This window comes from Myodes glareolus, chromosome 2, assembly GCF_982192425.1.
Source record: "Myodes glareolus chromosome 2, mMyoGla1.1, whole genome shotgun sequence".
Lineage (NCBI taxonomy): Eukaryota > Metazoa > Chordata > Mammalia > Rodentia > Cricetidae > Myodes > Myodes glareolus.
Genome location: NC_142027.1, coordinates 78,063,099 through 78,090,155, shown reverse-complemented (window position 1 = coordinate 78,090,155; position 27,057 = coordinate 78,063,099). Strand labels below are relative to the sequence as shown.

At 45.7% G+C, this 27,057-nt stretch overlaps 1 protein-coding gene across 1 annotated transcript; it reads left to right on the top strand.

The window, feature by feature from the left end:
* The first annotated feature begins 62 nt into the window (after positions 1–62).
* Positions 63–15,719, top strand: Dnajb11 (DnaJ heat shock protein family (Hsp40) member B11). Its single transcript, XM_048453856.3, has 10 exons — positions 63–316; positions 5,527–5,683; positions 8,058–8,155; positions 9,468–9,600; positions 11,785–11,927; positions 12,311–12,393; positions 12,581–12,638; positions 13,829–13,940; positions 14,198–14,357; positions 15,027–15,719. Exons 1-10 carry the CDS (start codon positions 249–251, stop codon positions 15,089–15,091), a joined length of 1,077 nt encoding a protein of 358 aa, XP_048309813.1. The 5' UTR covers positions 63–248; the 3' UTR covers positions 15,092–15,719.
* The last annotated feature ends 11,338 nt before the right edge of the window (positions 15,720–27,057 follow it).

Sequence of the window (27,057 nt, the reverse complement as noted above, 5' to 3'; positions counted from 1 at the left end):
GTGAAGTGTACCGCGCTGATTGGCTGCGGAGTGGCGGCCGCGTGTGATGTCCCCGGCGACGATTGGCCCACGCCTGGCTGCTCGCCGGCTCTGGGGGCTCCCGGAAAGTGGCAGCTGAAGAGGGGGCGCGCTAGCTGTCTCGGCGGCCCGGCTAGAGACCCCGGAGTGAGGCGGCCTGTCTGGGCCGGAAGGGCTGGTCAGCGCACGCAGCGGCACGGGAGGCCGAGAGTGCAGGACCAGGCGACACCATGGCCCCGCAGAACCTGAGCACCTTCTGCCTGTTGCTACTGTACCTCATCGGTGCTGTGATGGCCGGGTGAGGACGGGGCTCCGCGCGGCCCCGGGCCCGAGGGGCGGCCTTTGCTGAGAAGGGCGCGGGTGGCAGCGAGGAGGGAGCAGTGAGCTGGGCCGAGGGACGGAGGGGTCGTGTGGGCCAGGCTGACCCTGCGGAGCCAGATTTCCCAGAAGAGAGGGAGTTGGTTGCAGTTGGTTTGGGCATTGGAGGGAGTTAAGTGGCTGTGAGCAGAAGTAGGGATACGGAACTCTGAGGAAGGGACGGGGCTCCTGTTGGAAAGGAAGGTAGTGAGTGCCAAGCAGGGGTTGAGGTTATGGACATGGATTTGCTGAACTCGAAGGTGGGACTGTGGGTTACCAAGCTTGCAACCAGCGTCCGAGGGGCGGACACTAAAGTGGGTGGGCCATGATGCCAAGTCAGATGCAGGTAGAGAAGCCAAGTTCGGACTGAAGGAAATTGGCTTGAGGGAGCCAACAACACCCTTTAGAGAACCTTAATGTTTCCCACCTTCTTGGGCTTAGCGAACCTGAACTGTCATCTGGGCTCCCTGTCTCTCCACGCTTCCTTCTTGAACTGGATGGTTCTAGTGGGAAGTGCAGTTCACTAGCAGGTAATAGAAACTGGGAACCTAGCCTTAGGCCACTCTTAGGAATCATACAAGTTTGAAGGAACTTTATCGATGTTCTGAAACCGGGCAAAACATTGTGCCACCCTTCAAGGAAAAAGAGCCGACTTTGAGGTTCTCCCAGCATCTAAAATGCACGACCCCAGAGTTCCGATGACTCAGGAGATGGTATGCCAGACTTGTGTTCTAGAGCGCCTGCACCTTTAGCCCCAGCTTTTGGCGGGTGGAAACAGGTGAATCAGAATTCAAGGTCATCTTCCGCTAGGGAGTGAGTCCCAGGCTTGCCCGCCTACATCACACCCTATCTCAAATAAATAAGAAGCCACAAAAATAACACACCAGAAACTAGCAGGTGTCGCATTCTGACAGTCTGTAGGTTGTTACGTCACCTCCAATAGCTTTTAAAGTTGTTCCCTTTATGCTCTTTGCCCTTTGCATATATGCCTACATTTTGGCATTCTTTTCCTTGTGAAATATTTTCAATTTCTAAAAGTTAGCATTTCTTACATCGACTGTATTGCTTTCCCTTAGTTTGATTAAGCCATGAGTGCCCAAAGTATATAGCAAAACATCAGCATAGAGTGTTGGAGTTGGGAGTTGAGGTGTGCTGGTCTCCAGCTCAGTATGTAGCTGAGGGGAACCTTAAACTCCTTCATGCTCCTTCAGCCTCCGCTTCCCACGTACCGGGATTCCTGGCAAATTCTAATATTTTTAAGTTCTATAGCTTTAAACTCCAGTCACTCATAAAGTAGCCTCTGGGGAGTAGAATGTGGACACTGAGCTATACCAGCCTTTTTTCTGAGCTGTCATTTAACCTCTTCCCTCTTTACTTACTCCCTGACAACTTTATACACACACAATGTAATCATACCTACCCACAATACCACACACACACTCCCCCTGTGCACACACCAGCGTGCCCCCTTCCCACCTTCACGTAACTCACTGAGCCCAGTTAGCTGGTGTGGCTTCTGGGATGGGGACTAATGGTATTGGCATGTTCTTTGTGAAGGTCTTGTTCGGGCAGCCATAACTAGAGTGAGACCATGAGTGCCATTTCCAGAAGACAGAATTTGACAGCGCTCATCCCCTTCCCCTGCTTTTACATTCTTTCTGCCCCAGCTCCCACGGTGTTGCCTGAACCTTGGGGACTTGAGGAGAGGCGGGGAAGGTTGAAATAGGTGTTCCATTGAAAACCAAGCACTTAGCAGTCAGTTACCTCTTCTCCACACTTGGACCAATTCCGTTGATGCGCTAACTACTGCCACCTGTATAAAGAAGCCCCCATGACCACGACTCAGTGTGTGAATCTGCCTATAACTATAACCTAATGTTTACAAGATATTACAGGTATGACCTAAAAATCACATGTCTAACAAAATAACACTAATAGGTTTCCCTCTCCCACAGGACCTATGACCGCCCAGCCATGGGCTTTCAAACAGCTTTACAGTACCAAATAGAAATTCCCTTCTGTGGAGCAGGCCTCAAATCCAATCAGAAAGCAGTAGGTCAGCCCCCTAATCGTTGCATTACTATTGTACCAGATGTGGGTACATCTTGCCTTTTTGGTCAATATTAGTAATTTTTCTCCTTGCGCAGCCTATGTAACCTGGCGCTGTGAAAGCTGGCCAGGAGGCAGGAAGTTCTCCAGCTTGATTTCCTCTGTATCCTGTAACCAAAGTGTGTGTGTGTGCCATCCGCAATAGAGGCTTCCATCGACTTACGATGGACAGCCTCTTGTTCGGGGGGTGTGGGGGGACTGAGATTTTCACTTCATAATGCGTGCCTTCTAAGGAAAAGGTTGCCCACTCATGCAGAGTACCTATGTTCAGAATCCTCTGGCTCTGTGTTTGTGTATCCATCTGACTGTCTCTCACTAAGATTTTATTTTTAAATACATGTATATCTGTGTCTGTGTGCGGATATGAACATGTAAGTGCAGGTGCTCATGGAAGCAAGAAAAGTTGTATTCCCCGAAGCTGAAGTTAAAGGTGGGTGTAAGTCACCCTCATGGGTGCTGCAAACTGAATTCAGCTCCCCTGTAAGAACTTTAAGATCATGGTTGGGGGGCACTTTATATATTTTTTTGAATTAGCTGACAAAGTAGTGGCTCTCCATGATTTTTTAAAACATCCTTATTTTTGTTTAATCCACCCTTCTACATAAGCATATTCTTAAGAATATTACTTAAGTAAGCCTCACTCTCTACATAGTTAGCCTTTTCATTATTAAATAGCTGGTTCCTTTCTCATGAGATGTCAGGACTTTACAGATTAGCTAGGGACTTCCTGTGGGTGATAAGATTTTAAAAATGATATAGTTGAGCTGTGCCGGGTGGGCACACCTTTATCCCAGCACTTGGGAGGCAGAGGCAGGCAGATCTCTGTGAGTTTGAGGCCAGCCTGGTGTACAGAGTGAGTTCCAGGAAGGCCAGGGCTTCAGAGAAACCTTGTCTTGAGAAACAAAGCAAAGTGATACAATTGAGCTGGACATGGTTCATATGCCTATAAAGTCAGCATTTATGAGGTAGAGGCAGGAGGGTCAGGAGTTCAAGACTGACCTCAGATACATAGTGAGTTCAAAGTCTTGAAACTCATCTATCAAAATCAACCCAAACCCTGACAGAATGATTAAAATACCAAATGACTTTTCAAACAGTGTGACTCAGGGTATAAACTAATTGCAGCTTCCTGAATACCTGGACTGTAGGTGTGTGTCATGATGAATTCAGGGCTTCAGAAATTAGAAACAACCACTCTACTGACTGAGCTACACCATACAATATGTTTTTTAATATTCATTTTCCCTATACATTTGAAGATTACCATCCATACTATGTTAATATCTATTCTGTAACTTTTCCAGCCCCATTATTAAGATAATATTTTTATAATAAATTCTGATAGCTAAAATTCTATTCAAAGAAAGTAGATGGTGTGAGCATTCATGTGTGTTCAGCTTATTCGGGGATGAACTAGATACGGCCCTTCTCTGGGATGTCTTTTATAGTATTATTCTATCTTCCCATTAGCACTTTCTGCAGACAACCCTTTTATGGCTGATGTTAGCGTAGTCCCTGGCAGTGTGCTCTACTTTATGTCCCAGTTCATGCTATGTGCATAACTACCAGGATATAGAGGCTCCTGCGTGTGAACTTTAGAGGCTGTGTATCACAAAGATGATCTTAGCAAGTTAGTGTGGTTACTCCCAATGAATATATAAAATGCATTTTCCCAGCAAAATGCCCTGCAATTCTCACATACAGAGTAGTGTTATTCATTCTTCAAAATTACTATTTAAACTTTGCTTACCCTTTATTTTAACTCCTTCAGTCAGTCCATCTTTAATGTTCACAAAGTGCTACTGTCGGGACATTTATGTGATACAATCTTTGTGAGTAAAGGTAATTCTCTTTTGAAATTACTTGACCTTTGGAAACAATCAGAAGTCACTGGGGTGGTTGGAGAGATGGCTCAGCAGTTAAGGGCACTTGCTGCTCTTGCAGAGGACCCTAGCACCCATGTGGTGGTTCACAACCACCTGTAACTCCAGATCCAGGGGATCCAGCTTTTCTCAACTCCCAGGGTACCTGCACTCACGCCCACACACAAACATACACATGTGCTCATAATTAAATCCTTAAAAAAATCATTTGGAGCCAATATAGGGAGTAAAGAGAGAATTACTTTGATTGTTTGGGTTTTAGCTGTAATTACTTTCACGGAGCCATAAAGCGCAAAAATAGTTTCTCTACTGAAGGTAACTCTATGAGAATTGCGTAGTTTCGAGTTGTCTCCAATCATAGGCTCTCATTGATTGCTTCAGTATCTCAGACTAAATTCTGGCATATCCCTTTTTTATTCACTCCTTATGTATGCTCACATGTCACATATACCTTCATCTTTATATTTTCATGCTTATATAAATAGACCTGGCTGTAAAGGGATAAAAAAGTACTTCCCATATTTAAAGATATAATACATTCTGGGTCTAGAAAGATAATTCAGTGATTAAGAGCACTTGCTGTTCTTACAGAGGACCGGGCTGCAGTTCCCAGCACCCACATAAGGCAGCTCATAACCGCAAAGGTTCTGCATTCTACAAACGCATATGGTACACATATAGACAGACAGGTACACATACATATTAATGTTTTTAATTTAATATAGAGCTAGAGAGATGACTTAGACAAACACATAAATTTTAAAACAAACAAAAAATGTGATTCATCCCTCCCTCCCCAAGGGAAGAGCTATTGACAGTTAATGGTTGCTGGGTGAGGGGGAGTCGTTTTCCCTTAGGGATGCAGCTGCTGGTAGTTGCCCAGGCTCCAGTAAATACCTCCCTGCCCACACTTATATAAGTCTCGCTGACCAAACTCAGTGGGCCAAAAACAAAAAATAAAACATATGAGAATAGGAAAGGGGGCTTATTGGGAAGAAGGAAGTTCCAGTGTGAGTGAGGGGTGAGAGAGGGTAAGGAAGTCGTGTGAGAATGACCAGATGACATTATATGCACACATAAAATTGTCAGAGAATAAAGAAGTAACTTTAAAATGTCATGCAGAACTCTCTAATGAAGTCTCATCTACCCATCCTCTCAGGCGAGATTTCTACAAGATCTTGGGGGTGCCTCGAAGTGCCTCTATAAAGGACATCAAAAAGGCCTACAGGAAACTGGCCCTGCAGCTTCATCCTGACCGGAACCCTGATGATCCCCAAGCCCAGGAGAAATTCCAGGATCTGGGTGCTGCTTATGAGGTGAGTCATAAAAACTAAAAAGGAGAAAAACCTGTGAGTAGGGGAACACCAGAATGCCAAGAGCCCTCCCTCATTCATTTCTGTTTGAAAACAGATAGTGCAGTCGTTATCTATAGATTCCATTTCCTGCCTTTTTAAAATCTTGTTTTTATTTATGTGTATATGTACCAGGTATGTGTGAGTACCCACAGAGACTAGAAGAGGTATCAGATCTCCAGGACCTGGAGTTACAGGTGATGGTGAGCTGCCTAACGTGGGTGCCAGGAACCAAACTCAGGTTCTCTGCAAGAGCAGCAAGGGTTCTTAATGGTTGAACCATCTTGCCAGCCCCTCTGACAGAAATTCCTAACCTGGGCCCATGTGTAAGTCAGAGGGCTGGTGGCCCTTATAATGATACATAACATTTTGTTTCTTATGAGCTAATAGACTTCACATTTTGTACTGTCTCCTAGGATAGTGTTATTATGTGCTAGGAACCCAGTTCTCAAAAATACTTCCATGAAAAGCCAGATTTACACTTTTAATTGTTGTTCAGTGCTTTACAGTGTGTGTGTGTGTGTGTGTGTGTGTGTGTGTGTGTGTGTGTGTCTGTTTATAAGTTGGCTAGTCAACTTCTCCCCTTCACCCCCACCTCTAAAGTAGACTGAGGATACTGAAAAGCACCTGTGACTCTAGCTACCTGGAAACTAAGCTCTGGGATTAAACCCAGACTGAGCAACATAGTGAGGAGTTTACACACGCCCAAAGGAAGATTGAAAGCTCTTTAATTTTCAGAAGTAATGTATGTGTGCATATGCCTCAGGTTTCTAAAATAAAAGAACTTTTCTATATTTTCAACAGTTATTTTATTATTTATACATATATGTGTGTGTATGCGTATAGGAAGTACTCACAGAGGCCGGAGGCGCCAGATGCCCTGGAGTTGTGGTTATAGGTGGTTGTTAGCCACCCAGCATGGCTGCTAGGAATCAAACTTGGGTCCTCTGCAAGAGCAGTGTGTACTCTTAACCTATAAGCCATCTATTCAGCACTCCCCTCTTTTTCTTCTTTTTGAAATTAATAAGCTTTTTAAGAGAAAATTATGTGGGTGAATGTACCTGCTTGTCTGTAGGTATACTTTATGCATGCCTGTTGTCCATGGAAATCAGAAGAGGGCGTTGAATCTCCTGGAACTGGAGTCATGAGTGGGTGTGAGCCACCATGTGGGTACTGGGAACTAAGTCAGGTCCTCTATAAGAGCAACAGATGCTATTAACTGCTGAGCTGTCTTTCGAGCCCTCTTTAAAATTGACATACAAAATAATAGATTTCATATATATATATATATATTTATACTTGGTTTTTATCAATCCCCTATATACATTTTTTTCTTCTTGCATGTTGAAAGCAAATTTTTGCATGCTTAGAAACAAGACGCATGTGGAAAAGAGTCGGCGCCATCTTACATTCTTTGGATCACAAGCATTAAGCAAAGTTCTTTTAGGCAGTGAAATTTACTCTAAAAACATAGAGTGATGTTTATTAGTATTTTCTCAGCAGTGTATTTCTCAACAAATATTTTCTTGAACTGAAGATGTCACAAAGTTACATGCCCATGCACACACACACACACTAAGGCAGAGAGCATTCTTTTACAGATGGATTTGCATGCATACCAAAGCATGAAAAAAGAAGTATGAAAATGTAGCTGTGAATTTTACTTCAGGGCCCATGAGCTTGCTTTCTTGGCACGCCCATCTTCTAAAGTGTAGTGTGTGTTGCAGGGATGGGTAGTGTTTTTAAGACTACTAATTTAGTACATCTATCAGTCATGATAATCTGCCATAGTTATATTCTAGTTTACAGTTTAGTGAGAGAATTATTAGCCTTGGAATTTAATTGCCTAGAAAATTAACCTGCGTAGTCCATTTCCTCTCTTTCTTGGTGCCTTCTCGACCTTCACAGTCACATTTCTTAAATACCATTCTTAAAGTACTAAATCAGTTTCAATAACTTGAAGCTAAAAGCATGAACTGGGCAATGTGGAATAGATAGGGCATCAAAGAGTTCAGTCTGTTAAAACAGCCTGCCAGATGTGGTGCTGTCTGTCTAGGGTTCTACTCAGGAGGCTAAGGCAGGTTGAGCATGAGTTTGAGGCAAGCTGGGACTACATTTGGATGTCTAGGCCAGCCCGAACCATGTAGGAAGACCTTATCTCAAAACTCCAACACAAACACAAGGTAACAACTTTAAATATGCCTTAATACCATATAATGAAAATCACACTCTCTCGAAGGATTTAGAAATTTAGGGTCAGAATGGAAACCAGCTGTAGACATGAGTGTATCTTAGCTGACTGACGGAGTATGACACTTTCCCACTCTGTTTATCCCAGGTTCTGTCAGATAGTGAGAAACGGAAACAGTATGATACTTATGGGGAAGAAGGCTTGAAAGATGGTCATCAGAGCTCCCATGGGGACATCTTCTCACAGTAAGTTGTTTGCCCATTTGCAAAGTATTACATCCTGAGACATTCATTTAGGCACTAAATGAATTATTCTCAGAAGCAGAGGGCAGAGTTGCCTCTGTTTCATCCTGTGGACAACAAAGGGGTGGCTGTGATAGTCCCCATCAGAGAAGGAAGTCACAGAATCTCTTGACCTCCTATTGTACTTGGCTTTCTGGGAACCGAGGATGCTGGATGCTAACACATCTCACTCTGAACCCTCCTTGTTGACACTTGACTCCATACATCGTGATGTTTTACACCAGGAGATCTAAGCCAGAGTTCACTCTGTGATTATGAACAGAAAGATGTTTGCTTCTGCACTTGTGTGGTGTGAACCTTCATTTCTTCAGATTCCCAAAGGCTTCTGTGGACCTGCGCCTCAAGTAAAATTAGTTCCATATGGTTATCTGTTGAGCCTGTCAGGGAAGTGCCTCTTCCCTCACCACTGAAGCAATGCTGGAGATGTCAGAAGGAGAAACTCCCCTCCTCTACGTGGCCGTTTCTCTGCTGAAGGGTTTGGAGTGCAGGCATCTGACAACTCCAGCTGGGAGTCCTTTCGTTACCTCCAAACACTGATTCCGACCTTGTCTAAGCCAGGACTTCCTTTCAGTATGGAGTACAATGTCCCGAGGCTTTGCTTCCAACTTGAAACAAGTGCCCAATGCTTTTGTACAGAGTGGTAGCTTCTTTGTCCAGGTCAATCTCTGAAGAGCACATGTAGTGAACACACATAATATGTTCAGATGTCTTAGGATCACATTAAAGAATTCCTTAAATTAGGCCTGGTGATGGTGCACACCTTTAATCCCAGGTAGAAGCAGGTGGATCTCTGAGTTTGAGGCCAGCCTGGTCTACAAAGCAAGTTTCAGGATGTCCAGGACTACACAGAGAAATCCCGCCCCCCCAAAAAAACAAACAAAACTTTAATTAATCAGAAAGTTTAAATTGCATAGGATTATCTATATTAGATCCTTTTTCATTAAGTCTGTCTTGTCTGGGTTTCCTCAGTATTGAAATGGATTATTTCATTGATTGAGCCCAACATTGAATTCGTTGATGTGCTGTGTGTTCCTGTATTGCTGTTATGTATGAATCATATTTTGTTTTTATAGTGGGAGGCAACCTGATGCTATGTAAATTAAAATTTTTATGATATTTGACTTCAGTATATTAAAATGTCTGTTTATATAGTGTGCTGGTAGGAAGCAGTATTTTATCAGTGTGAAGAAAATAAGGAATGGTGAGACATAGGATTTGAGTTCTTTTCCTGATGAATTTTGCCATCTATCTACAGCTTCTTTGGAGATTTTGGCTTCATGTTTGGAGGAACCCCTCGTCAGCAGGACAGAAACATCCCAAGAGGAAGTGATATCATTGTCGATCTCGAAGTTACTTTAGAAGAAGTGTATGCAGGAAACTTTGTGGAAGTAAGTTCACAATACACCTGCTCACACTGACGCACAGAACCTGCACTTTTGACCAAATATCAGAGATTTTAATGTCCTTTTTATCTTTTAAAGGACAAGAGTGAGTGACTGACACACGATTGAATTAATCATAATCTTAATTCATAACACTCACAAACTGAACTCATTTCCTAGCCAAGAACTCACTGAAGCAGTCCCATGCCCTTCCTGCTTCGTATCCCGTCCCTACTTCACCGCAGAGATAACTCTACCGCTGCTGTTCTGGTTTATTACACGTACACGAACCTAAGCAGTGCATTCTTGTTGTCTTTGAGTCTGTAAAGATGGCGTATCATCATTTCTGAGACAGACTTGTCCCTGTAAGTCATACTTGGAGCTGTCAGTCTGCTGAATAAAATCTCATGGTGACTGTCAGTAGGGTTGTTTGGTTTTGTTTGGTTTTTAGCTCCCAAAGAGTATTATATGTAAACATTCCTGTACATATTCTAGTTACACATAAGCAAGGATGTCTCTTCCATGGATAAGTAAAGGGTAGAGTAGTTGGACTGTGTTAGCACATGTTCATGCTTCACAAGAAAATGCCGTAGGATGTTTGAAATAGTCTATGTTAACACTTAGCATGCCATGGCAATTTATGAGGCTCACAAAATTTGCTCCCCTACCCCCCCAGTTCTGGAGCTGTGGGAATTGAACCTAAGGCTTCACACATGTTGGCAGGCACTCTACCCATATGATGTTACCTCCTTGTGGTCTTGGTTTGTGCTTCTTAATCACCAGCAAGGATAAGCATCTCTTTGATTGGCTCTGTTTGCATCCTCTTGTGAAATGCTCCTTTGCCATATGCCCTGCTTTGTCTTTCTCTTGTTGACTTAAGACCACTCCATTCTTGCTACTGTTTTTGTTAGCCGTAATACAGATATATCTGCCTATTTATAATATAACTTGTCTTTACACGATATTTAAGATTTATTTTAATTAATACAAGTATTCATTTTAATGTAAAAAATTCTGGTCTTTGTTAATTTTTGAGTCTTTTCTTTTAGAAATGTGCTATAGAGTGAAAAAGTTGTCCCATGTTCTCTAGTAAAAGTTTTCATTCTTTAACCAAGTTGTTCCTTAAAGTTTGGAGTGGACTTTGCAGCTAGACTGCATACTTTCAGACCTTGCCATTTACTTAAGCATATGTGCTACGGTTCCTCACTGTTCTTGAGAAGGATGAGAGCTGCCTGTGGAGCTGTGGTTAGATGAGTGTGTGCACGTCTAGAGGTGTCTGAGCTCTGCTGTGGGCGAGCTTCTCCAATTGTTTGTGTCTGAACGCAATGCCTTGCAGTTGCACAAATACAAGAATGCAGAGCTTTTTATTTTTAATTTTGTTTATTTCTGTGTGGAATGATGTGCACACAAGTATAGGTGTTCAAGGCATCAGATATAGATGCTAGAAATCAAATTCAATCCTCTACAAAAGCAGTATGTGCTTTTAGCCACTGAACCATCTCTCCAGTCCCAAAATATGTTCCTTTTGGTTTTTTTTTTTTTTTTTTTTGGAGGGGGGGTAAAGTATTACACAGTCCAGGCTGGCCACAAGGCCACAAGCTCACAAGGTAATTGAGGAGATATAGATATGTTATATATCATTATATTTTTTCATTTCTTGTTTTTGTTTGTAGATAGATATGTGTCATGTACTGAGGGGATGATGTTTGGAGACAGTCAGCTACACAGAGATGATTGTTGTCTCTTCGTATATGTTGGTGTCTGAGTGGTGGCAGCACTGGGGATTAGTCCTGGACTGGTTGCTTAAAACAGAAAGAGGTGGTTTGGAGAGATTAACTGTAGAGCTGGATGGTAGTCACACAGCGGATGTTGAATGCTGTGACTGTTCTATGGGGGGGGGTTATGTTTTACAAAACTCGGATTTCTTAATAACGCAGTAATCCTATGAGCTGCTTTAATTCAGTAGCCCTAGGTGTGTTATGGAAATGCTGGTACTTCACCTTGTTTTGGAGTCTCTTCTCATTCCCCTGTCTCTACTCCTAGTGTATTTGCTTTGTTCTTGTGTGGAGTTTGATCTGTAGCCCCCAGAGTTGTGTGAAGTTTCAGTCTCTGAGGGTAGCTTACAGAAAAGGCACATGTGCAGAGCACTGCTCCAGTGAGGCAACTAAAGGCCGTTTTCTGTGTTCTTAGGTAGTCAGAAACAAGCCTGTAGCCAGGCAGGCTCCTGGCAAACGGAAATGCAACTGTCGGCAGGAGATGCGAACCACACAGCTGGGGCCGGGGCGCTTCCAGATGACCCAGGAGGTGGTTTGTGATGAGTGCCCTAATGTCAAGTAAGTGAAAGGCCATCTATGGGTCTCTTGAGACACATAAATGTTCTGATTGTCTGTACCTGGCTGTCCCGTCCCCCACCATGTTCCACAGGAGGGAACGGTGCTGTCTCTAAGCTCCGAGGCAGTGCCTTTCAGTGCTAAGCGACATGTGGCAGAGTTTGTTTCTCTCCCACTCTGACTGAGAGCAGACCCTGATGTTCGTGTGATGCAGAGTCTCTCTGCCCTGAGTGTTGGCATCTGGAAGCCCTAAATGGGCCCAGATAGCTTTGGCAAACAACACAGTGTGGCTGTCCAGGAAAAGGCTCCCAGTACGGTGGTAAAGCTGATTATATCTGGGGTCTTGTTACTATTTCTTTCTCCCTTTTTAATTCCCTTTGTCTCAGACTAGTGAATGAAGAGCGAACACTAGAAGTAGAAATAGAACCTGGCGTGAGAGATGGCATGGAGTACCCCTTTATTGGAGAAGGTGAGATACCAGTATTTATTATCTTAATTCACTTCTGCCTTGTCCCATACCTTAATGGCTACCTAGTATGTGGGAGGAGTGGAGTCATTGCCTTCCCAAATAGACTTGATAGAGCCATTGCCTGAGGCAGTGGATTTAGAAGTTCGGCTTGTGTAACTTCTGGTCTTCTTTGAACTGTTCTGACCAGGTGAGCCTCATGTGGATGGAGAACCTGGAGACTTACGGTTCCGAATCAAAGTTGTCAAGTAGGTATCAGCTGGGAGAGGTGTCTCTCAGCCCTGCTTCTTGCTTGAGTGATTATGGAGTTGATGCGTCTGCACTTTTTCTTCTGTTTTAGGCCTATTATACCATCAGTAATTGTTTCTAACTCTGCAATAATAATGAAAATAAGAGGTGAGGTCCTGACCTTGAGCCTGTTATTTTCTTAGGACTTTAAAAGTCAAAAGATGCTAGAAGGAAAGGCTCAGTAAGAACTGAAAAGAGCTGGGCATTGGGAGAGTACTTGCCTAGCATGCACAGAACCCTGGGTTTGGGGCCTGGCACTTTATAACAAGGCTCAGTGGCACATATAATGCCAGTGTTCAGGGGATAGAAACAAGCAGACCAGAAGGTCCAAGTCATCCAGCCTGGGGTACATGAGGTATTGTCCTAAACAAACAACAGCAACAAAACAAGAAATAAAGAGCTGAAAATGAGAGGCAGTCTGCAATAGGAATCAAGGAACGCCATAATAGTTTTCCATGAAAAAGGCCTTTCAGTCATATTAATATCCAGCTTTTACAGGCTTCTTCTCTCCAGTGTGGAGCGCTGCTTAAACACTCCCAGGATTTTTGCCCAGGATTTGGGCTTTCTTATTTATTATTCTCTCTTATTATAGTTGGAAACCAGGGTTAGGTCTGGGTTCAAGGCTTGACTAAAATATTGTTCCCACTAGGTTATACAGAAATGGTCCCCCTTCCCTAGTTACCCTCTGCACTCTGTGCCAGGTGATCTTTCCTGTGACTTCTTGCATACCTTGTCCCTTCACAACTTCCCTGAGAAACTAGCACCTAACATCTTTGACAAGGTGTGGGTGGCACACTTGAAAGATAAGATGTCAGTCTGTCACCCAGGCTGGCCTTGAACTTGGTGATCTCTCTGTCCCCTTACTCACCTTATCTGCTGGACTGGGGAGGGAAATTCAGCCAAGCATTGTCTTTCTTTTCTGTAACCTAATGGTTGGCGGGTTCCTTACCTTTGTGTCCTTCTACTGATTGTGCATACCTTAGAAATCGAGCTCAGTGTGACTTCTGTGACTTCCGTGACTCTGTAATCTCAGATTGGGCTGTACACAAGGCAGGCCTAAGGCTCACTGTTTGGAAGAATGGTGCTCACCTTTTCCCAAGACTCTTCTAGCACTTTAAACTCGAGTGGTGTCTACCTTTTTCTATTTCAGGCACCGTATATTTGAGAGGAGAGGCGATGATTTGTACACAAATGTGACAGTCTCGCTAGTTGAGGCTCTGGTTGGCTTTGAGATGGACATAACTCACTTGGATGGTCACAAGGTAAACAGCCAGGCTTCCGGTTTTGTGGTCATGTGGTGGTTTAGGTCGTCTGAAACCAGAGGCTCCTTTCTGGTCCTCTGCCGCTGCCTCTCCTCTCTCTGTCTTTCTGTGCTGCCAGCCTAAGGTTCTCCTCGCCCTTTGTCCTCCCTTCCCTGTTGAGCTGTGGCATCGGCTTTGTCACCAGTGCACAGTAGAAGTTGTGAGCTGGACGTCGGGTATGCCAGTCCTACTCCACTTGGTTCACTTTTGCTTTCCAGGTACATATTTCCCGGGACAAGATCACCAGGCCAGGAGCCAAGCTATGGAAGAAAGGGGAAGGGCTTCCTAACTTTGACAACAATAACATCAAGGGCTCTTTGATAATCACTTTTGATGTAGATTTTCCAAAAGAACAGCTGACAGAGGAAGCAAAAGAAGGTATTGTGTGTGTGTGTGTGTGTGTATGTGTGTGTCTGTGTCTGTCTGTGTATTTGTACACACATATTTGTACATATGAGTGTGGGTTGAATATATGAAAACAATAGCAAAACCCTTTGGAGGCCTGAGACTTGGTTATAGGCCTTTCTGTGTACAGGCAATAAGAAATCCTGCTGTCACTGCTCACTAAAGGCTGTGCACTTAGGGAGTAATAAGGAAGTGAAACAATCACTTCAGTGAAAAAGCTAGACCAAACCAAAAGGGAGGGTGAGGTATAGGAGAATTGGGGAGGGTGGGGGCGAACTTCTCCGTGCTAGCAGCTGGTGGTGTAAGCATTTAAAATAATAAGAGAACAGGTAAAGGGGGTGAAACTGGCAAAAGAGCAAGGAAGAAGGAACAGAAGATCAGCTGAAGTGCCTCCGCTCACTTGTTTTGCCTTCTTCTTTCCTGGAGCTTCATGGGATTTGCGGGCGGGCCTTGAGAGAAAGAAACAAGTGATCACATGTGTGTGTGTTTTGACGTCCACATGTGAACAGGTGTGTATGTTTGAGATGTGTACATGTGAAGTTGAAAACGGGGGTTGTCATCCAGCCGTTGGGCTTCTCCATGACACCTCCTGCAAACTCTGGGCAAGTCACATCTTTGTTAATGTGGTCACTCTTTCTGCAGGTGTCAAGCAGCTGCTCAAACAAGGATCAGTGCAGAAGGTGTACAATGGACTGCAGGGCTATTAGGAGTGAAAGAAATTGGACTTTGGTTGAAATAGGTGGATCGGCGATATTTATTATCTGCAGGGGTTTTTTGTGTGTTTCATTATTTTCAATATGCAAGTTTGGCTTAATCTTTTTTTCCCTGATGATCGTCATGAATAAGAGGTTCAAGAATCTGTCTATTGTGTTCAGACAAGAGTGACCAGCAGAAGGTTAACTAATACCTCTCCCTCTGGGGATATCATGTCTGGTGCTGCCGCCCGAGGTTCAAGAAGTAACGTCTCAGAGGACGCCAGAGCAGTGAAAACCAGATGAGGGGGTTAGAGATAATTGTTAGCCATTTCAAGATGCCAACTGGAGAAGACTGTTTTTAAATACATCTTGTTATTTTTTTTTCTTGACTCTTGTTTCTTTTTCCTGTGAGTGGATGGGTATTCTTCCCATCAAGCAAGATGGACACACACAGCATGCAAAAGAATGATGAAGGTCCAGCCCCCAGACCCCACTAAACACATACGGTGTCTCATAGCAACGAGCTTGAAGAAACCTATTGATCAGAGACTGAATTAAAATTACACAAAGACCTCATTGTCTCTGAGAGAACACATTTTCTTGTTTTCTTTGATATTAATAAAATCTGATGTGAATATTTTACTGTTTAGAAAGTACTTTCTGTCTATCCCAGTTGGCCTTATAATCAGAAACCTGTTAGTTTAGGAATGAAGATGGCCAGCTCTAGAAAATAAATATTAGAAGGTGCAAGTGGTTTTTCTCCCCGTAGCACCAGTTTCAGATGCTATCTGACTGGAGCATGCTTGACTTTTGAGTCTCCTTTGTTTCTCCAGTCCTTAGGACTTCTTGCCCTGGCCAGTTAGTGTTTCAGTACAGTTGGGCAGTCGCTGTTGCAATCTGGAAGCTGCTTTTGAACCATGGAGTAGTTCCGTCTCCCTGCACTCATCTGTGCTGCAGCCGGTGTTGTTTGAGACTCTCAGAAACCCAGCAAACCGCAGAGATAGACATGAATTCATCAGACTTTCTGTACGCCATATACATGTGCTCCGGTTCAGTATGCTTTTTCCACTTCTGTAAACACATGTTCAGGTCAGGGGACTTTCACAGTTTATACACACACACGCTTGGTAGGGTATTTTTACAGTTTCTGTCGAAGGCTACCTATGGTAACACAGGAGTACCCTGGCCATTATTTATACTTGCTAACGCACTTTTCCAGACCAGTCTCCCCAGAGCCGAGGCTGCTGGTTTCAGCTTGAAGATCCCACACAACTCATGCTCTCACTGTGAAGAAATGTCACTGGGGTCTGTCACTTTCTATTCATTGCCTAGACTTGTGATTTAGGGAGTTCCTTCCATCACTGGGTTCTGAGCTTTAACTCACTCTAAGTGCATTGGGAAGGTTGTGTCAAAGATCCATAGACCTTGTGTTAAGCTGCAGAGGCATGTTATGGTGGGAACGGTGCAAAAGATCATAAAGCCAGGCTCCAAAGCTCATGACTTTTGCACAAGCAAGTGCCCTCCAAAGGCATTGTGGTCTCTGAGACAGCAAAGTCCCACCATGTGCTGAAGATGCACATCTACTCAAGATTCTGCAAGGGCTTCTGGGCCTAGGAGACTGTAGTATTAAAGGGACTCTAGCCGGTGCAAGCTTGGCAAATATGGCTCTGGCAGGTCGTGCCCTTCTCCCCCATTCACATTGGCCTTACTAAAGAAGCTTAGATAACATTTCTAAAGCCAGCCCCCAAGGTCTAGCCCCTTATTTGGCCACATCTTCCTCCTGAGGCTGACTACCAAGGCCCAGCTATCAAAGTATTGAAGCCCAGCAATCAAAAGCCCCATTTGGCTCACCTAATTAACATGTCCAATTAAAATGAAAACATCTTGTCCTAATATGGGTTTCCCCTTTCCCTTTACAAACCTCCATTTTCCTGTGGGCCACGTCTGTCTCCTGTCTCCAGAGGCAGTCCTTTGTCCTCCCCTCCTCCCCACATCGGGTAAATATCCATCCCTCTCCCCTAGTTCTTTCCCCTTCTTCCCTGTCCTCTATCTCCTCTCTGACTCTTATTCCCTGCCCTCTATCCCCCTGGGGCAAATAAATCTTTGTGCTGAGAACTTGGTCTTGCTGTGTCCTGGACCAATACCCATCTTTCCAGGAGTCATCACGGAAACTTCCTTCTCCAGAAGTGTCCACGTGTTGCTGGGAGAGATCTCTCCTGTGGAGACCAACGCAGGACTACTCACCCCATTGAGAAAACAGTCCTGCTTGATGAACCCGGGTTCTTACTGGGGCTATTAAGGGATGTGGCTGAGGAGGTGCAGCAGCGGGGGCGAGTCAAAAAGATAGCTGTGCCACCAAAGCCCACCCCAGCACCAGCGACAGTTTGGGAGAGCTGGACTGTGACCTGCAGACAGCTGGACCTAGGAGGAGCCCTGAGGCTGGCTGTGCTCTCACCCCCAACCTAGCTGCTGTTAACTCCTCAGGCCCAGAGTTGGAGCTTGCAAGCTTCCGCTTTTCCAGACACTGCCTTTTGTTTATCCCCGGAGCCCTGGAGGATGATACTTGGGAGGAGCTGCAGTGCTGTAGGCTGCAGACTATGAACAATGAAAACTTATTCTGTTCCTTGATGCGGACCAAAAGGCTTGTTAAGGGCCTACTATGGGCTAGGCTGTGTTCCAGGTACTTTATGTAGGTAGACTTGCTTTAAATTGGAACCTAGACAATTTGCTCCTGAAAGTATACTTAGAACAGTGACCATGTGAGTACAGGGATATTGTTAGAAAACAGGTGGTAGAGGCCCGAGACTCAGCTCAGTGGATATGGGCACCACCAAGCCCACAACCTGAATGCAATCCCTGGGACCCATATGGCTGAGGAAGAGAACAGACTTCTGCAGGTTGTTTTCTGGCCTCTGCATGAGCACTGTGTCATGTGTGCATGCACACAGATGACAAATAAATAGTAATAGATCCAGAAAATGAAATACATGCTAGGTAAAGATAGCAGGAGCAGAACTACTGTCTTCTGATCTGCAAGGGAAAATGGCTTTTGACGGAGCTCTAGGAGGCAGAAGAGATACCTGGCCTGGAAACAGATTACCTTGGATGCTGGAAGCCAACTAACCCATTTGAACTTTGTTATCTGTAAGATGAAGGGGGAAAAGGGTGAGGTGTTTGTTTTGTTTTGTGTATAGCCCTGGGTGTCCTGGAATTTGCTCTGTAGACCAGGCTGACCTCAAACTCACAGAGATCCTCCTGCCTCTGCCTCCCAAGTGCTGAGGTTAAAGGCATGTGCCTCTGTAAGCCTCCGCACTTTTCTGTGGATACCCAGGCCCGATTCAGGCGCACGCTTTCCTGAACTCGAGTCCACGAGAATGGACAGCTGTCCTAAGGGTTTAAACAGACACACAAAGAGACCTGCTCACTTACCAAAGAGTAAATGGCCACTTTATTAAACTCAAGTCGGGTATTTATACCAGTGGGCAAGAGGGTTCAAAAGGGTATGGCCCCCTCCCATCAGGAGCAGTGGAATAGGATGATAGGTGCCCAGCGCCTCAGACAGAATCAGCTGAGGGAGCCAGGTGTGGCAGGGTATAGGGCCCAAAGCTGGAACCTTGTTTACAGGTGGAATTACCATAACAAAGGAGAGCCAAGTTCTTTCTAAGCTATACCCTCAAGCCAGTGCTAGTGCAGAATCTCCAGGGAGCCAGAGGTCAAACGAATCGCCAAGGAAGAAAAGGGAAAAAGACCTGGGTACCTACATGCCACCACCACCTGGCTAAAGGATGAGTTTTTAACTTGAGCTTTTGTGCATTTCCTGGCTTCTAGTTTGCCTATTCAGACACTATTTCTTCCCATTCCTGGCTAAGCTGTTAGATTCCCAATGTGTGTGGGTGTCAGTGCTCAGAAGCCATGGAGAGGGCTGGCTCTGTGGGAAAATGGCTGGCTGCACAGACCTGATGACCCGAGTTCCGCCTCCAGAACCCGCCAAAGCCAGCTGCTGGGCCTTATTTCCCACATCCACACACTCCTACCTCCAGGTGGGAGGTAGACACTGGAGAAACACCCAGGGAAGGTTGCAGGCTAGCCACCCTGGAGAGTGAAGCAGGCCAGAAACAAGATGGACTTTCAAAAGTTGCCCTCTGACCTCAACACCTGTGCCATGGCACATGCAAGTCTACAGTCACACACACAACATAAAGTAACTATAATAAATGTTTTGAAAAGTTAAGCCTGACTGAAAAGTTTTTAGCATTACAACAAATGGGAATAGCAGTTTTTTTTTCAAGTTCTTCTAGTTCTAGTGATGATCTGAAAACACAAATATGTTCAAAGACCCCAGGAAATAAGCCAGAAAGGCATACCCTAATGATCCCTTCCTTAGATTCTAGAATTTCCTCCGCCATGACTGCCCCTGCACTTGTGAGCAAGGCTTGAGTAAAGTCACCCACGGTGAGCCTCAGTGTTGTTCCTGTGTGGATGTTATATGTCCAAAACCCAGACCCAGTCAGAAGGATGGCTCGGTAGGTAATGGGCACGTGTTGCCAGCCTGACCACCTGAGTTCTGTCCCTGAGATCCACTGTGGAAGGAGAGGCCCAGTCCTTCCGAGTTGTCCACTGACCACACACCCTTCCCCCACAACAAAGATGAAAAACTTCTGCATAGGCAGACGCCCCTGTTAAAGCAGCCAGCCTACGAATGATTGGAGGCCTGAGTCGTGTGGTTCAAGAGGTGCTACAAGAAATACAAAATATGTACTGGGTTTTTTGTTCCTTTTTGAGACAGGGTCTCAGGTAGCCCAACTGCATCAAACTCATTGTGTAGCCCAGGCTGGCCTGCCAAGTGTGAGGGTTGCAAGCATGTTCCCCCATGCCAGATGACAAGTGCCGGAAGTCAGCTCTAGGGCTTTGTACATGCTTGGCAACACTGCCAGCTGTGCTATAGCCTGATGCTTCTTTGCGCTGGGTTTTGAAATTTTAACTGTAAAATGTAAATCATCTCAATTTTATATTACAATTCTACTACAATAATACTATTTTGAGTACATTAGGTAAAGTAAATTACTGTCTGCCAAAACATTTACTATTAACGTTCATCTAAGATTCTTTCAAAACTTTTCAAAATATGACTATTAAAACCGTTAAAGTACATCTGTAGATCACATTCTGTTTCTGCACCCAGGCTGTCCAGGTCCACGTGGGAGGAAGGAATCGTATGCAGGCATCTCCCATTCCAGATGTTAAACCGTGTTGGGGTCCTCCAGCTGGGCAATCCATTATTTTGCCTCTGCCTCTGCCTCTGCACTGCTAATCTGAATATTTGCTGAAGCAGAGATTTTCATCCAAAACCAAACCAATTGCCGCCAAAGAACAGACACCAACTCATGGACTTTGCTAGCGAAATTCTCCAGACTGACAAGCACTAGAGTGTTTCCATGAAAATAAGTCGTTTCCATCCAGCCATTTTTCTGTCATGCCTCCAATAGAGTGTGGAAAAGCTCACTGTGATCCAGTCACCATGAGTCTATCAGGAGATGAGCCTGGCTGAGCTTCTTACTCTCCAGGAGCTTGTGAAGGGCCTTGGGGCAAGGACTTCACAGTTTATGGTGATGAGGAGAGATTGGCCATCTGCAGATGTTAAGGCCTCTCTTCACGATATCTTCAAGCCCCTGACATGTTTAGCAACTTTCTAGACATGCTTTGTCGACAGCCATTGCACCCTGAACATACCTGATCCGATCCGAAGACATGGTTTTCTTCCACGTGTTACTGCTGTCTTCTCAATCGCTGCTTCTCCGAGAACCTCCATTTCTCCCTCCCTGCTGGTGTTCGTTCTGTCCAGGGTGTTTCTAACACGGTTTGTTTGGACAGACAATGGAAGTGAAACAGGAAGTATTCAAGCCCTGGTGGGAAAGTATGTACCTAGACTCACATTCACTGGGCTCACATTCCAGTTTTAACACAAACTACCCCGACTTTTCCACTGTAGAGTGCTGGTTTTAACAATACCTATTTCACAGAACTAGTGCATACCTAGACAGTCACAACTGGGACACCTTTCTTGGGACAGATAGGCCAAAAGTTGGTATCTGTCTATCCAAGGGTTGGAAGGATTAATTTGCTTTTGGTTTGGGGTTTTGTGTTTCCCGTTTCTTCCCACTGCAATAGGCAATGTTTGTCCCCAGATGGCGCTAAAATGTCCCCAGATGGTGGCATGAACTCTGTAAAATCAGCCCTGGGGCAATAGATTTTTTTAAAAAGTCATTTTCCGGTGATTGCCAATGAAGATCAAGTTCTTCAGTACAGCAAATAGCTATCTAAATTCAAATTCAAATAGACAATGTGCCCTGGCTGTGCCTGCCCTCCCCTTAGCCTCCCTTAATACTGATGAAGAGAAGGGAGATCCCACATGGGTTGGGTTTTTTGTTGTTACATTTATGTATACATTTTTCTGTGTATGCATGCAGTGTGCATACGTGGGTGCCACAGTGTATGTAGGGAGTTCAGAGGACAGCCTGTGGGAGTCTGTTCTCTCCTTCCACAGCGCAGGCCCCAGGCATCAAATGGGTCATCAGGCTCGGCAGCAAGCACCTTCCACACACTGAGTCATCTTGCCGGCCCAACATGGCCTGGGTTTGTATTTGGAGCTTGTTTCTGCCCAATATAAAAACTATAGTATTAATAGCAAAGAGGACATCTGAGAACGGACAAATGACAGCCCCGGGGGACCACTGCCCAGGCCTGGAGTGTCGTCAAGAACAGAGAACTAGTTAAAGCTTTGAGCTCGCTCACTAAACTGGAAGAACAGGGACTGTGTGTAACCGACAAGTTTTCTGTAAAGTGTGTGGAGATCCATCTTGGGGCATTCCTGGGGAGGCCTATCGCTGGAGTCCTACCTTGCTAAGTGCAATAGCACCTGCTGTGATAAGCTAATGGCTCGGCCAACACAGAAGGAAGGCAGAGTCTGTCGCCACAAGGGGCCATGTTCTGATCTGCTCACAAAGGGGCTGTGTTCTGATCTGCTCAATATTTTTATTGGAACTAAGTGTCTCAGCAAGAGAGCACAAATGCCAAACGCCTACCGTGCATGCAGGCCGTGGAGTCCTCACAGCTCTTGCCAGTCCAAAGAGCTCAGGGAAAGACAGAGTCCACTAACACCAACCCGGTAGGCTTGTTTGATGTTGAGGAAGCGTGGCTTGACAACCTGTCAGGCGTTCACTTGGCGGGATGTCTGTTGACACCATTACAGGTGAGCTTGTCCTGCACGTGTGTGGGCAGAGTAACTCACAAATGAGCCAAAGGAATAACCCCAGGGGCTACAAGAAGCTGTATGACTTCACATTATAATAAACTACATCCCCACCCCACCCCCCTGGGTTTTGTGGTTTGGTAAAGGAATGTTGACTGTTCAAAGCAGAGGACTTCCCCTTTGTCTGCTTGGCAGCTGCGGTAGCAGAGAGGTCAGGGTCTCCCAGGGCCGCAGGGACACGCAGATGAGACTATATGGGTTGTGTCCCATGGTTATTACCATGGACGCAATTACTCAACACAGTGGCTCAAAAATAGCAAATTTCCCCCCACCGCTCGAACCCACATTCTAGCTGGGCTTGATGAAGACCGCCTTGCTCCAGTTGGCGTCAGTGCGGCAGCTCAGGGCCAAGAGGCTGGAGTCATTTAAAGGCCCTCTTCTCATATTCTGACAGTTGATACTCTAGGACAGCACTCCTGTGAATCAGTCTCAAAGCCAGGACGGAGGCCTTGTTTCTGCCCATGATCTACTTTCACAGCCCCACAGCGCCTCCTCTGCTACGTTTCTGCCCACAGAGGCCACCGTCGGCCTCATCCACGGGAGAGAAATTTGACTCAATCTTTTGACCGAAACAAAATGAAAACCTTTTCATCTTGAAAGAGTACGTGAAGTTGCAAGCGTTGCTGTGGTCATGTGTGGACAGAAAACTAACCCCAGGCACGCACAGGAGGTGAGCATGCAAGCAGATGCAGCTGTAGGACTTTATAGCAGCAATGGAAAAGCCTCTTAGTTCATAACATAGCAGAAGGAGCTGAGACTCAGGAAGTAGGAAGCATCTCCTAGGCCGTGAAGACCAATTTCTGGAGAGCAAGGGATGTCTATGGCAGGGTAAGGGCACAGGGGCTAACATACTCGGTCAAATACAGTTACAGATAGAAACTTTTCCTGTCTGCGTTTGAGTTCATTCCGTGTTTATTAAGTCAGTTCTGCCTGCCTGGTCTCTGTGTGCCTGCCTTACTCTTTTTTTTTTCTTTAGTCTTTATTTTTCTTTTTTTCTTTCTTTTTTATTATTACTTAAAAAATACCAATCCAAATTCTCACTCCCTCCCCTCCTTTCACTCCCCTCCCTCTCCCTCCACAGACCTTCCCCCCGCCCGCCCCTCCAACCCTAAGGGAGTGCCATGCACCCCACCCTGTGGAAAGTCCAAGGCCCTCCCTACTACATCTAGATTGAGCAAGGTTTACATCCAAAGAGAATAGGATCCCATGAAGCCGGTATCTGCAGTAGAGACACATCCCAGTGTCACTACCGGTGGCCCCTCAGCCTGCCCCAGCTGTCAGCCCCCTTCAGAGGGAGGGGCTTGGTTGTTCCCATGCTTGTTCACTCCCAGTCTTGTTGGAGTTGGTGAGCTCCTATTAGCTCAAGCAAACTGTCTCAGTGGATGACCCCCTCATGGTCTTGAATTCCTTGCTCATACTCTCACTCCTTCCACTCTTCAGCTGGATCCTGGGGGCTCAGTCCAGTGCTCCAATGTGGGTCATTGCCTCTGTTCCCAACTGTTGTTGGTCGATGGTTCTATGGTGATATTTAAGATAATCATCAGTCTGACTACAGGGTAAGGTCAGTTCAGACACCCTCTCCTCTATTGCTTAGGGTCTTAGCTGGCGTCATCCCTCTTGACTTGGGTAGGAGTTCTCTGTGTTCTCTCTAGCCCATGGTCTCAGGCAAAGAGAGAGAGAGAGAGAGAGAGAGAGAGAGAGAGAGAGAGAGAAGGGAGGAGGTGTCAAAACATATCAAGTTAAGTGTGTGAACTCTCTTGCATGGCCGGCTTAAGAACTTCAGTATGACAAGCTGAGAACGCCTTTCTCAATGGGGAAATTAACATTAAAGCATTATACTCTAGTGGTCCATGGAGCACTTTGAAGCTGCTTCTGGGTGAATCACTGGGGAACCAAGGAAGTCCAGAGGCCAGCCAATGAGCAGCAGAGGGCAGCTTTACTCCACCACACCCTTCACAAATGGTCTCCGGATTCCTTCCCAGTGCACAGCTCATGGAGTTGGGTGAGGGCTTTCCAATCCATGAGACATTGTGGTTCAGTTCTTGATGAAGATGGCTCTGGTCCTGCTGCCAGCATATTGGGCCCCTTGTTAGGTTGTTTGCTTCCCCCGTGAAGTCTGGCTTCTATCATTTTCTCCCTCCTCTCCTTCTTCATCCTCCACACACATCCTTCTCTGGCAATGTCACCAGCACCTCCCCTGTGTATATATAGCCCCGAGCCAGATCCTGGCTCCTTCCTTCAGGACAAGAAAAGCAGGTCCTGTGCCAGCTGGGCTGCTACAGCATGTCACATGAGCTCCGAGAGATGATCACCCCCACCTCCCTTTAGTCGTTTATCACAAGAGAAAGCATAAGAATGGTATCAGCTATTAAACACACTTGACTAACAAAATGCCTCAGATCTAATAACCAACATTGGTCTGTGTGTGTGTGTGTGTGTGTGTGTGTGCGCGCGCGCGCGCGTGTGTGTGTGCATGTGTGTGTAGGGACAGGGTCACTTAGAATGACCGAATCTAGACAGACCTTGACAAATCTGTATGTTTGGTTCTGTGGTTCTGGGTTTGGCAGCTGGTCTTCATTAGGGCACAACAAAGTGCCCATTTCCAGGGAATCAGGTTTCCTGGTGCTAGTCTTCTGTATCCCAAGATGGTCCTCCCATCTTCAAAAAGCATGTGGGGGCATAGAGGGAGCGACGTTCTCTCCCACGGTGAGTATAGATGCTCTCACTGCGGAGGGAGACTCAGAACTCATCTGACACCAGCGGAGGAGAGCATAGGCTTGGAGACACTGCTGGGCTATCTCTACCCGACAAGGTGCAGGGCACGAAAATGAGCTAACAGTTGCGGTGAAATGACCTTACATGTTGGATGGAGAAAACATTACTTGCTCACAGTAAAGGAAGAGAACGCTGACCTCTCTCCGCCCACTCGGGGTCACCTGTCCCCTTCCCTTCCTGCTGAGGTTCCCTTGCCAACAGCTTTTCCCTAGGTTTGTGTTTGCGAACACATGAATAACAAGCTGACTGTGGACGTGCATTCCATTGCATCACAAAGTAAATTAGCCTTGAACTGTTAGTTTGGACTGTCTACAAAAGATAATGCAGCTGTCCCCTTGCTACGTGTAGTTTCTGGGTCTCAATGTCCTCAGGAACCATTTCCTGTCTCTTCTGAAATGTGATGTTCCCGGACCTCTTTAGTTAAATGTCCTATAATCTGCTCAGATCTCAAAGCATGCTCTATAGTAGTTGCTATTCATGAGTACACGTTACTTAAGAGTGATCTAGTCTGATTATCTTAAATATCACCATAGAACCTTCGTCCAACAACAGATGGAAATAGAGGCAGAGACCCACATCAGAGCACTGGACTGAGCTCCCCAGGTCCAGTTGAAGAGTGGAAGGAGTGAGAATATGAGCAAAGAGGTCAAGACCATGACGGGTTCATCCACTCAGACAGTTTGCCAACCCTAATGGGAGCTCACCAACTCCAATTGGCCTGGGAATGAATAAATATGGGATCAAACTAGTCCCTCTGAATGTAGTTGACAGTTGGGGCAGACTGAGGGACCACTGACAGTGGCAATGGGATTTGTCTCCACTGCATGCCCTGGCTTTTTGGGATCCTAGTCTCTTTGGATGTATTCCTTGCTCAGCCTAGATGTAGTGGGGAGGGCCCTGGACTTTTCACAAGGCAGGGTGCCTTACCCTCTCTTAGGATTAGAGGAGGGTGGGGTGGGAGGGTGTGTGGAGGGAATGGGAGGAGGGGAGGGAGTGGGAATTGGGATTGTTATTTTTTAAAGTAATTAAAAATTTATAAGAAAAAAAAAGAATGATCTAGCCACACAGGGACAATGTGAATACCATGCCCTTCTTCAAGGAATTTTTCTCTGTCTCTGGCCACCACGGCTTGTTGCTGGGCATAGCTACCTATCCCTGCAGAGAGCTGCGCACCCCTCAGCTCTGTGCCCTTCTTTGAAACACTTCTGTTTAAGTATGGAGACTCCTGCCTCTTCGTGAATATCACCGCTCATCTCAGGACACTTCTCAGTCCCTTCTGCCCCTAGGCACTGCTGCCTGATGCCATCATCACCGGTGACTGCTGCCTGGCTTTAGGGACTACTCCTTTCTACAGGGGACCAAAGCATTCCCCTGGCCACCACTGCCTGATACTTGACACTTGGTTTCCCCTGGGACCCTGTTTCTTCTTTTTAAAGTACTTTGGTCTACCTTCCGGCATTGCTGCCATCTCCTGGGCACCATTGCCTGCCATGGATACCACTTTCTCTTGAGGGAACACATTCTGCTTGAGTTCTGCTGCCTGCCATAACCACCACCACTTGGCTGTGGGCACCGTTGCCTGTAACTAGGCACTTCCCCTCTTCATGGCACAGCTGCATGCCTCTGGACACCACTGCCTGGCGCTGAACAGTCACTGCATGCTGCTGGGCATGCTGCCGGGCATGCTGCCAGGCTTGCTGCCTACCCTGAGCCCTGCAGGCCTTTGCCCTAGGTAGTGTTCTGAAGCGTTGTCTCCTCCAGTTCCAGCTTAGGTCTTGAGCCCAAGAGCTTAGTAAAAGGCTTTAAGATAATGCCTCTTTGTTTTCCTTTGACCCTAGTTGGGCAACGAGCACCAAAACAAAGGTGTTGGGACTTCTGCAGTCCTCTGAGACAG